The sequence below is a fragment of the Tasmannia lanceolata genome, unplaced genomic scaffold (genome assembly GCF_043159265.1).
Source record: "Tasmannia lanceolata isolate RefF3 unplaced genomic scaffold, GAP_Taslan_0.1 ptg000044l, whole genome shotgun sequence".
Taxonomy (NCBI): domain Eukaryota; kingdom Viridiplantae; phylum Streptophyta; class Magnoliopsida; order Canellales; family Winteraceae; genus Tasmannia; species Tasmannia lanceolata.
The window spans coordinates 19968512-19980921 of record NW_027518721.1 but is presented as its reverse complement, the minus strand read 5'-3'; the positions used below and the strand labels follow the sequence as shown (position 1 = coordinate 19980921).

General features: G+C 37.9%; 1 protein-coding gene across 2 annotated transcripts; it reads right to left on the bottom strand.

Moving 5' to 3' along the window:
• Positions 1-5854: 5854 nt before the first annotated feature.
• LOC143863761 (uncharacterized) lies at positions 5855-9152 on the bottom strand. Of its 2 annotated transcripts, XR_013240969.1 has the most exons (4): positions 8998-9152; positions 8614-8876; positions 7521-8172; positions 5855-7372 (listed from the first exon to the last, which is right to left on the bottom strand). XR_013240969.1 is itself a non-coding variant. In XM_077374518.1 (3 exons), the coding sequence occupies exon 3, from the start codon at positions 7458-7460 to the stop codon at positions 6114-6116; it is 1347 nt and encodes a 448-aa protein (XP_077230633.1). In that variant the 5' UTR covers positions 7461-8172; positions 8614-8876; positions 8998-9152; the 3' UTR covers positions 5855-6113. The 2 variants fall into 2 exon arrangements, 1 of the variants encoding a protein (XP_077230633.1); XM_077374518.1 differs by having other exon boundaries at positions 5855-8172.
• Between the last annotated feature and the right edge of the window lie 3258 nt (positions 9153-12410).

Genomic DNA, 12410 nt, shown 5'->3' with positions numbered 1-12410 from the left:
GCGCCAAAATGCGCATATTTTGACAAGCGATCAATGACCACTAAAATGGTGGAGAAACCATTTGAATTTGGCAATCCTGTTATAAAATCCACTGCAATGTCTTCCCAAATCAATTGAGGGATGGGAAATCTGTCCTTGATAGTAATTGAGTTTAAAGCTCTGTAATTAACGCAACATCTCCAGGAATTGTCTTTCTTGTTAACTAAAAGGACATGGGAAGAAAACGGGCTGTGGCGTGGAACAATGATCCCGCTGGTCAACATTTCCTGCACTAATCGTTCGATTTCGGTCTTTTGGAAATGGGGATAGCGGTATGGTTTGACATTGTAGACACCCCATTTTGACCGTACCCTAAACCCTTCCAATTTTATGCAAAACCCCATCAAACTGATGCTTTAGGACCCCAAATTACACCCCAAGGTAGGTTAGGGTCCCAGCTAGGTCCCCGCAAAATTTCGTCGAAATCCGAGTACATTTGCCTAGCGAACAGGTCAAGCAAAGTCGTAGTGCAAGTTCGCAGAAGGGGGGTGTGAATTATCCTCGAACGGTGCCAAACCTGGGCCGAATAGGACGCGATTGAAATGTGCGCTTATCATGTTTTCGCGCGCCCATCAATTAGTGTTGCCGGTATCAATTTTATCATTTTTCTATAAATACCGAATTCAAGTGTCATTTTTAAAAAAAAAATCCCTTCGTTTTCCCCTTTTAGAGAGAGAGAAGAAAGAGAGAGAAAGTAAATCTGCCGTCATCTCCGGCCATTCTCCGGCCAATCTGCTGTCAGATTCCGATCATTGTCCGGTCAGAATAATTCTCTAGTTCGGCTAGTGTTTCCTCAACATCAAATGTTCATTTGAAGCTTCGAAAACCTTAATTTCATCCTTTAAAACCCTAATTCCCCTCTGTACTCCTTCTTCTCCGGTCAAAGCTCGTCTTCTCCGGTAAGATTTTACTCCTCGGCCGGTCATCCTTTCCGATCTTTTCCGTCTAAAAAAACTTCATCTACGTTCTGCGGGTTCCAGCTCCGATCTTGACATTTCTTTGTCACATCCGGCAAATCACTATATTTTCTGGCGAGATTTGTCAGATTCTAGTCTCCTTCTCTTCAAATCCTCAGATCTGTATATATATATATATATATATATATATATATATATATATATATATATATATATATAGATCTCTGTGTTTTCCGATCATCTTCTCCGGTAGATCCGGCAAGGTTCCGGTCATTTTCCGATCGGAATTCCATTTTTTCCGGCCTAGCTCCGATCTGCTCATCCAGAAGCTCAGATTTATAAAGGAGGAAGACAAATCTCACTTCAGATCCAGGCTTTTAGTCTCAACGAAGATCAAAGCATTTGTAGATCAGGTGTTGATGCTTTTCAGCAGATAAGAAAAAAATTCGTTCTACTTTTACAGGTATTTTTTTTATAATTAATTTGCTCTAATTCAATCTGATCTGTTGAGTTCAAATGCAAATATCGGTGTATAAATCTATAAGTCTGTAGTTTTCTCTTATAGAAATTTTTTTTAAAAGTTAATTATACAGGTATTATATGTAATTATTTTCGAGAGAATTTTATTTAGTTATAATGAGTTGGGGTTGAGTAAAGAATTTGTTGATTGGATCATGTTTCTGTTTTTTTTTTAATTTATGCTATTTTTTATAACCAATATCTTGTGAAAAATCTGTTAATGGCTTTGGACATTTGTTCGTAGTGTTTGTTGATGAATATGAGATTCATATGTCTTCCTTGTACTCTGTAACCTGATTTGTAATTTTTCTTGTTCTACTCGTTAATGTTCTTCTAAAAAAAATCAATCATGAGATTCGCTCAGTTGTGAGATAAGATGTGGTTCAGTATAATATTTTGTTATGATTTTCATCCTGTTACTCCCATCTTTTCTCATTTTGCATTAATATCTAGGATATAGTTATGGACAAATAGATTTTTTTTAGGCAATAACTCATCTGTCTTTTGGCCTCTTTCATTAAGAATGTTTCACCTTCATAATTAAGGACCTTGATTTGTCAAAAGTATTTTCCAAGGTCTTTAACCTTCCGAAGTGGCGTAAAATCATTTTGTTTATAACATTGCTATTGGGCTTCTGGTACCATTAAAGATTGTCGTCTGGAATCGATAGCCTGACATGGATGCATTCATTAGAAAAAGTAAACGTGTTTCACATCATTTTAAAGAATAATGAGATTTATGTTAATGTTCCTTAATGCCTAGTTGAATATCTTTGTACTATCTCAAATGGGAGTTCGAGCTACCATGCTTCTTGACTTGCACTTACATATTCCTGTTTCCAATTAAAAAAAAAAAACTCTCATTAATCTTCAACAATTCTGTAGAATATAATCACTGATTATTTGGATTCTCTCACATTTTTGGATTTTCTGATCAATTTATGGTAGTTTAAGGAATAGGTTACGCTCCAATTCATGTTCCTGATGGTTCCTTATGTACTCTGTTTTGATTTTTTTTATTTTATTTTTATTTATTTATTTTGGAAATTAATAATAGTACGAGTTTACTTTGGGTTATTGCATTGGTAGAGTAATAAGAGAAAGCTAGAAGTTAAAAAATGTGATTTCCATGTTTTATCATGATCATGTTTGGAAAAGGAATTACTTCAGCATAAAAAAATTTATTTTTCAAGAGACTACGTAGCTATGTTTGGGATAATAACACAGAATTGGTTTGTATCATTATGGAAAATAACATTAGTTCAATCACGTTTTGAGAATTTAACAATTCACTTTTGTCTTTTCTTTTCAACTAGTTCTGAAATCTGTTGATAATAAAAAATATAATAAGATGTCTTAGTGTATGAATCAAAAAACTGATGATGCTCATTTTTTTATATATATATATATATGTCCATGTATTAATCAGGTAATATATCCTTTGTAAATAGGTATTTCACTTCTCTGAAATGGTTTTGTCAAAAGATGATCACACACAGTTGTTGTCTCACAGTTTCTTCGCTTTGAAATTGTGATTTTGGATCAATTAAAGAAGTACAATGTTATTGTCTCACTTTGCATAGCTGCTGTCATATAGGTTTGTACACTTGTACTTGTATAAAAATTCAATCACAAGCACATAACTGTTTGCTGCCCATTATTAGAGGACTTACATAGTCTGAATAGCGCTCCCCTTTTCATTTTCCCTCTCACACCTTAATAGTGGTAGCCATTTCCATTTTGATATTAACAGCCTTATTTCACCCTGACAATAGCAAATATCATTTTTTTAGATTTAGTTATACTTCTCTGCTTACATATATTAAATAAATGCCTCTTTTAATTTATACTTTGTATAGATTAGAAATATCATTGGAAAAATTTGTATAAAATATTGAGAATTTATTACTTTTCTTTTATCTTAAGTTTTGAGTTAGATTCTGAAGATAAATGGATTATTCAGGTGAGATTATCTCAAAGCTTATTATACTCATTCCTTTTTATTTAAATAAATTGTTTAATAGGAAGAAGGAAATCAGATGACTACTCTATTCGATATTATCGACATGAGTACTGTCTGATTTCAAGGCGGGATATAAAAATATTATTATGTGTATATGATATCAGATGATTACTTTAGCATCATCTGATTTCATCCCCATATTGGGGTTGTGTTTGTGGTTGGGCATAGAAGTGTTTGATATTGTTTTCTTTTACTTTATTAGGCTATCCAGCGGCTGGTCTCGACTAATTAATGTTGTTTATCATTTTATGATTGCTATAGATTTTTTTTATTGAAAATTCTTCTTTGCTTAGCACTTGATTTATTTTTATAAGAATAGAATGGAGTTTGCGATTATCTAGTAGCCTTTTCTTCTCTCTTTGATAGACTAACACAGTCTTATAGATTTCTGTTAATTTTCTTTAGATACTAGAATCCCCTCTCATTGCAAGGGCTATGAAGGAGTCATCCCGAGCTCATTATTTTAGAGGACTTGCATAGTCCTAGTAGTGTCTTCCCTTCTAATCTTTTCTTCATTTTATGAGACTGTTTAAGTCTTTCAGGTTTCTTTCCTTTATCATTTCAAGCCCATCTCTAGGAGGACTTGCACAGTCCAAATAGCATTCTATTTTCTCAAAAGACTTGCCTAGTCTTTTAGATCCAAATCTTTGGAGACAGGCATTGTCTCATTAATGAATCAACCTGAGTCAACCCCTAGGAGATTACTTCTAGTCTCACAGGTCTTAAACCCTCTTCTAGTCGAAGACCAACTTGGTCTGTCAGTTATCTCATTTTCTTATCATTGTTTAGGCAATGATAAGGTTACTTGGAGCCCATCCTTATGCTTAGGAGACTTGCCCAGTCTTGGTAGCATTTTTCTCTATCCTACCTCTGTGTCTAAGAGACTTACCCAGTCTCATTCTCTTGCTAAACCTCCTCTTTGTGCGTCGTTTAGTTTTGGGAGAACACCTTATTCGGCTTGGCAACATACCCCTACCCTTATGGGTATTGGGTTGCACATTTGTTGCACCCTAGGGCTAGGTAGCTGTCCGGCCCGGCTGGGTGTTTTTCCTTTGCCAAATATGCACAGGGTCTCCTTTTTTCCTTATTACTTGTGAGCTTTATTTTGGTTTGATAGTCCACTAGAATAGGAATCCGTCCTTAGTCTAGAAAGTCAGTCCTCTTGTTCAGGAATCAAATTCTATCATCATAGGGGTTAAGATTTTATCCAACCTTTCATCACATCATGTTCTTCTATCCGCTCTTGCAAGGTATAGGATGCTGTCCAACCCTTGCAGAGTCGTGTTTCTGTCTTTTTCCCCCGCAAAGCATAGGATGCTGTCCAACCTTTGCGGGATATCGGGAGGCTGTCCTACCCTTATGATGATAGGATTCTATTCTCTGGTGTCAAAAACAACAAAAATATTGCAAAAACACTCAAAAACAACAAAAACATTTCAAGAACACTCAAAAACAACAAAAATATTTCAAAAACACTCAAAAACATCAAAAACATCTAAAAACCCAAAAATCTCAAAAATCTTGAGTCTCTAGGAGTAGTTAGGAAATCTTTTTTCCGAACTACGTTGGCTTGATCCCTTTCCATAGGGTACATAGTGCAGCTTGGGATCTACATCCCAAGTCCAGCCAAACCTTTAAAAATAAACATTTCAAACCTTTCAAAATTACAAAAATATTCAAAACCTTTTCAAAAAGATCTTCCCCTAGAGTTAGGAGTCTGTCCTAGCTATTTAGGGTGTTTTAGAGTTAGGAGTCTGTCCTGATTTGTTGATATGGTGTGTCCAGTCGTGTGAGTGTCCCTAGAGTTAGGAGGTCTCAAGTTGATCGGTTAGACATTTAGTCGAACCGATGGCTAGACTATGAAGCATATAGTCAGCCCATGGTTTTCTTTAGGATGCACAGCCTAGTTATACATAGGATGTATGGTCCACCTGCATTAGTTTAAGGCTAACCAACTTGCATTAGTTAGGACATATAGAGAGTCCTAAAAATTACAATTCACTTGAATCTAAACAATTATACAAAAAAACTTTAAAAATCAGTCGAGTCTAGTGGATCGAGTCTAGGATAGCGGTTCTAGATGGTTAGGCATCGTAGTTTAGAATAGGTCATCGAACTATGTTGACTCCGATTCTTCCCGAGGCCAGGATACGTAGAGCAGCTGGGATGGATGGCCATCTTGGTCCGAGTCAGGTCACATTAGAGTTAGGACTCATTTTGTCCAGTCATGTATGGAATTGAATTGTGTTGTGTGTTTTGTTGTGTTTTCTTACTTTCATGTACAGATCCTATACATTTAGCTGTAACATGCATGTGTTTGCACACCAGAACTTAGACACCCATTAGGCATGTCACTTATAACCTAGTTTTGCTTAGGTGACACATCTTTCATTTATTTTGTGTATGTGTTTAGTTTTCATCTCCGAGACATGCATGATTAGGTAGACGTCTTCTCAGAGATATATATTCCCATTTCATATGAATTTCGCCCAAAACTCTTCAAAATTATTAAGTAAATGGCATAAGAGACCAGGTGTTTGCACTTGGGCGGATGAGGTGCTCTTTAGACCTTCTGAATTCGTAACCAGGCACGAACCCTCTTTTTATAATCTCTGGTTATCCGTTGCAACAGAGCATAGTATGGGATCCTTGGCCCACTTCCTTAGATGGCGACTCTTCTTTGTTTAAGGTACGCCTCGAATCTGAGCTAGTCCCCGAATCGAAAGGTATCTCACCTTTGTATCTCCACTCATACTGTGAGGGGCACTTCTTTAGAGAGTTCCTTGGTAGAGCTCTCCATTCACGTGGATGATCCATAGAGACTTCGCGCGTGGGGGCATGTCCCTCACCGCATCTCTCGGATCGGGGTCCACAGACATTGACCGGAATGGAGCCAGGATTAAACGGAAATTCATGATTTTGTAAGGAAAGTTTGACATTGACACACTTTCGATTGCAGAGTAGCGAATCACCGTTTCCAATGAGGACCTTGAATGGGTTTGTAGGTACAATGTCCCAATGTAATGATCTAGCAATTTTCTCCTTAACGAAATTATGAGTAGACCCACTATCAATCAAAGCATGAATGGAGTACTGATGACTTACCCCTGTAACGCGGATCGTACTAGGATTCTGCTGGCCAACTATTGCATAATAACTGACCTCTGCTGGTTTATCTTCTGATGATTCAGCAAGGTTGTCGAGGATAGCATCTTCAGTAGGTGCCATGTCTCGCATAACCTCACCTTCCGCCATAGCATTGAGGTGATATAGGCGTTTTCTACAATCATGTCCCGGAATGTATTTATCGTCGCAAAAGTAGCAAAGGCCTTTTTCTCTGATAGATTTCATCTCTTCCTTCGATAGTTGTCTCGTTCGAACCGGAATTTGGCGTATCGGAGGAGCAGCGATGGCTTTGAGGGAAGGAACATTAGTTGTAGGTAACAACCCTGATCCGTCACTGCTTGATGTAGGCCAGGTTGATTTCCAGGATTTCATCAATCCTTCATATTTCTGTTCATAGACTCTGGCGAGAGAAATTGCTTGAAAAAGTGAGGTAGGATGAGCAACTAGTATTTCTCTTTTCAAATCTGGTTTAAGACCATAGATAAAGATGCTGAGGAGGAAAGCTTCGGAGACACCAGTAACTCTATTGGATAATGATTCAAACCTGTATTGGTATTCTTCTACCGATGAAATTTGATAAATCTTCTCAAGTTGCCCTTTGTAATCTTCATATAATGTAGGACTGAATCGGATTTGAATAGCATCTAAAAGTCCTTTCCAGGAGTTTATCAAATTGTTGGATTTAGCCCATTGAAACCAGGAAAGAGCAAGGCCTTCGAAGTGGAAAGAGCTAATAAGAATTCTCTGATCTGCAGGAACACTGTAGTAGTTAAAAAATTGCTCTACCTTGAAGGACCAACCGATTGGATCTGAGCCATCGAATTTAGGAACATCCATTCTGATGAATTTTCTATAGGCGGGTGAAATGGCTACGATCCCGTCGTCAGAATTACTCACCGAAGGATCGTCATTAGGGGGTCGAGAAGAAGAGGCCGAGCCGATGGCGGTCGGATCTGGAACTGTTTGATCATATTGACCAGTTCTTCATGTCGTTGAGCTTGAGTCAAACGTATCTCATGGAGCTGTTGTTGATAATGCTTCAGGTGCTCGTCAATCTTCGCCTGAGCACGCGGATTGTCGGCCATAGATCGCCAAGAAACTCAATGAAAGCGCCAATGATACAGTTCTGGAAGTTTCAGATCTGCTCAAATGGAAATTTAGAAAGAAATAGAGAACGAAACAGAGGGAAAAGAAGATGAGGGAAAGAAGAAGAAGAAGAAACAGAGGTAGAAGAAGAAGAAGAAGAGAGTGACGAAGGAATATTTCTTTTCTTATCCCACTTTTCTGATTTCGTGATCCCTTTATAAGAGAATATCGCTATCAGTTGGTTACATCTGACTCTGACATATCAGTTTGTAACTAATTATATTCCTTTTCTAATTACAAGTAGAAACTTCTTAATGAAAGAAATTAACCACTAATCTAAGTACCCCTTTATTCCCGGTCTAATTCTCCACATAATCTTCCATCCAATGAGGTTTGTTCTTGGTTCTTACTGCCCTGTTATACATTCCATCAAAATTGTACGGCTCCCCTGTCAATGGTTGATCTGTATTTGTATCAGAATGTATATAAATGAGAGTTAGGCAAGGCAAGCCAATTAAGCTTTCTATTGAAAACTTCTATTTTCCTACTCATGTAGGTGCCATGAAATAACGTCGCGAAGATACAATGCCTATACAATGATCAACAGTTACACCCCAAGTTCAATAGCAGCCAATACACATGTACTTATAAAGAAATCCGAGAGTAAAAACACTATTTGCCATTTGAAAAATGAGACCATAAGCCGTCTTTAATATAAAATTAAAAAACATGATTAGAAAATAAAAAGATACCAAGGCACCCTTTCACAACAAGTGTCTTTTGAGTAAACAAGATAACCTTTCACAACAAAAGTATCTTTCGAACCAACATGCCATTTTACAAAAAGAAGTGTCTTTTTGAATAAATAAAAAATAAAAGTACTTTGAAAATATCTAAACAATACCCGCATTGTTGAACATGATGTCGAGCTTCCCATACTTAGAGACTGCACTATCAACGGCATTTCGGACATCTTCTTCTTTTGAGATGTCACAGTGGACGAATTAGGCATTTTCCTCTGAGCCTAGCTCTTGGGAGATTGAGTGGCCTAACTCGTCTTAGACGTCCGCGATTATAACCTTTGCACTATGATGTACGAATAATCTTGCAGTGGCCGCACCGATCCCACTAGTGCCGCCCGTTATCACCGCCACCTTCCCTTCCAATCTGTAAATCAACTAGGTAATTTTTTTGTAACTTTTTTTTTTGTTATTGTAAGTATTTAATGCAAGAGATTTTTGTACGTGGTATATAAAACATGAAAAGAATTAGGATGTAATTTCCTTACCTTTTAGTAGCTGGAGCTTGCAAAGAGCTGCTCATTCTAAACAAGTTGTCGTGGAAAATGAAGGAGAAAGTTAGCCTTGGCATGAAGATTTAATGTGGGGTTGCAATTTATAAGGGAGAAAAGACTTTCGAATTTGTTCTCTAGGCCAAGATGGGAATACATTTACATCAAACAATTGTATACAGATGGTTTCTTTTTCTTGATAATATCTCTTAAGTCTATTACCAAAAATTATTAAAAGATAGACCCATCAAACTTCCTATTGGAAAGGTGAAATCTGGACCTGCTTTTCTCACCACATTGCCATTTATGTTTTTGTTTACTGTCACACCATTGTTGCCAAGTATGCAATTTTTTTTTGATGACATAGGGTATCCCCACCCCAATTTTTAGGGCGGGACTATTTCCTACGGATGCGCGCAATCACCCGTAAACCACGCGCATTGGGTAAGCATGGGGGAATTCGAACTAAACCACGCGCATTGGGTAAGCCTGGGGGAATTCGAACTCGTGTCACTGTGGAGCATACCCATGACTTTAAGCCAAAGAGCCACACCCGTACGGGTCTATGTATGGGAAATTGCCTGATCTGATTGAGTAAATGGAGCATATGACTGTTGCATTTTTTTTTTCTATTTAGTCATGTTAAACTTGTATTGTTTCTTATGAAAGAATAAATGAGAGATCTATCTTTTTTTTCTTTTTTTGGGGTAAGTAAGCTGGGATCGAACCTGCAACCTCACGGTTGAAGGCCAAGGCCTTTTCCATTGAGCTAGCCTGGAGATCTTTTTTTACTATGGACGTAGGAATTGCCTAAAACACTTTTGTCTCGTTTGACCTTGGGTGATGATAAATTCGCACTTGATGTGGCAGGCTTTAACATTTTTTGGGTGCAAATTATCCTACAGAGGGTGCAAATTTATCATCGCCCTTGATCTTTTGTTTTTTATCATGGCATCAGAGCATGACCTATAACCTCTGCGAATGGTAAGTTTTTTCTTTTTCTTTTTCTTTTTCTTCTCTTCATGTTCTTGGAACCCTATCCTCGCCCTCACCGCTGCCTGCTGTTGCATAAATCTGGTTGCCATCCAAAACAACCATTTTTGTTGCTTATCTCTGGTACTTACCAACCATTTCAAGCCCAACATTTAGATATTCTGGCCCATTTCAAAGCACCTTTATAGTTGCTTATCCCACACAACATACCCAGCCAATAGGCCCAATCCCAAAGCCTAATATCTGTCATTTCAAAGCAACTTTATTTTTGTTGCTCATCCCACACGACTACTCAGCCACTGCTTTGATTAGGCTTCCGCTACATATTCTAGTTTTATTCTTTTTTTTTTGAAATAGCGATTTGCATTAATAAGAAAAAATGACAAGGGAGGACTCGAGACGGGGCAACCTAGAGAAGAAAAACAAGAAAGAAGAAATAGAGAAGAAGAAGAAAAGATACAATAAAAATAACAAAATTATATTACGGGGGAAGATGATCGAACAACATTCTAGTTTTATTCTAATTACACTCAATTGCCACTATAGCCAACCCTAGAAATTAAAAATTGCACCCTCCTCCCACTTTACCCAAATTCCATCATAAAAATATATTTTGTAAAATTTCTGATAAACTTTTTTATCAAATTGTTACGTGTCTGTTAAGATTTTATTTTGAGATTGTGAATAAGTTACATAGCAGATTTGTAGGGATAGGATTTGGTGGGAAATTTGATTTGGTTAGGGTCTGTTTAAATAAGAGTTATTTGCTGAGTTGTTTTCTTCACTTTTTGAACTTATCAATAATAAAGTTGCAATTGCAAGAGGGTTCCCCCCAGACGTGGGATTCTTCCATTTTTCCTGCTCGTAACATCTGGTATCAGAGCCAGGTTACCGAGAGGCTTGATCTCTGTCAATCATGGCAGATGGAACTGTTGACTCTTTATGTGAAAAGAAGTCTTTTTGTAATTCAAACTTACAATGGGGTGTGTCTTCAAGTTGTGAGATTAATTTCTTATAAGGTATTTTTCGAATCCTAAATTACAGATTTGCACATCAATTTTGTCTAACAGGAACAAGACAACAGGAAGCTAAAAGGTGGGAGAGTGAGATTCGATCACTTCGCGAAAATTCCGACAAGCAGGCAGATGGAATAAAGGAAATCAAACAGATGATTACGGCCTTGAATATGAAGTAGGAACAATTAGCAGAGACAGTTACTAGCACAAAGAATGAGGGTCAATGCTCCGTTCATTCTTCTCCAGTGTGCCCAATGTCATCCACTGGACCCATTCACACGAAACTTGGGAAGATCGATTTCCCTCGTTTTGATGGCGAAGATCCTTCAGGATGGGTATATCGAGTCGAGCAGTTCTTCGACTACAATCAGATCCCGGAAGAACAGAAGGTTGATGTGGAATCAATACACTTTGAAAAGAAGGCTCTTCAGTGGTTTCGATGGTTTGAACAAGCCCAGGGCCGTGTCACTTGGAAGGAGTTGGTTGATTCTTTATGTACTCGTTTTAGCCCAAATGCAGTTGAAGATTTTCTTGGTGCTCTCACTAAACTCCATCAACGTACAACTGTGAAAGCGTATCAGGAGAAATTTGAGGAGCTTGTTATCCGTACAAAAGGACTTTTTGAAGATTTCTTTGTTAGCTGCTTTATTAGCGGCTTAAAGGATGAGTTACGACCTAGTGTACAAATGCTCAAGCCAAAAACTGTAACTGAAGCTTTGGGATTGGCTCTCTTAGAGGAAGAACATGAGGAATATTTGAATAAAAGGGGCCGGCAAGGGACTTCCAGACCAACGAATCTGCCAAATTCTATTGCCAAACCAGCACCGTCGTCATTACCTTCTGGGGTAAGTAGACTCTCTCAGGCAGAGATAGAGGCAAAGCGGGTGAGAGGGATTTGCTTCAATTGCGATGAAAAATTCATCCCTGGGCATAAATGTAAAAAGAAAACAACTCAGCAGATAACTCTTATTTAAACAAACCCTAACCAAATCAAATTTCCCACCAAATCCTATCCCTACAAATCTGCTACGCAACTTATTCACAATCTCAAAATAAAATCACAGCGAGCGTGAATTTCAAGTTTGCGATATGGTATACTTGCGCCTTCAGCCTTATAGGCAGTCCACAGTTGCTTGGCATCACAACATGAAGCTTGCACCCAAGTTTTATGGACCCTTTCGTGTAATCCAGCGAATCGGAGCTGTTGCCTATAAGCTTGACCTTCCTCCTACATCCAAAGTCCATCCGGTATTCCATGTTTCGTGTCTAAAGAGGAAATTGGGACAGCATGTTCAGCCACGAGTTCAGCTTCCCTCGGTTGATGATGAAGGGGAATTCAAATTTGAGCCAATAGCAATATTAGAACGTCGAATGGTCAATCGCAATAATCGCGCTATAACC

Excerpts from the sequence above, each read along its gene's own strand:
- LOC143863761 (XM_077374518.1), bottom strand. The coding sequence starts at position 7,460 with ATGGATGTTCCTAAATTCGATGGCTCAGATCCAATCGGTTGGTCCTTC.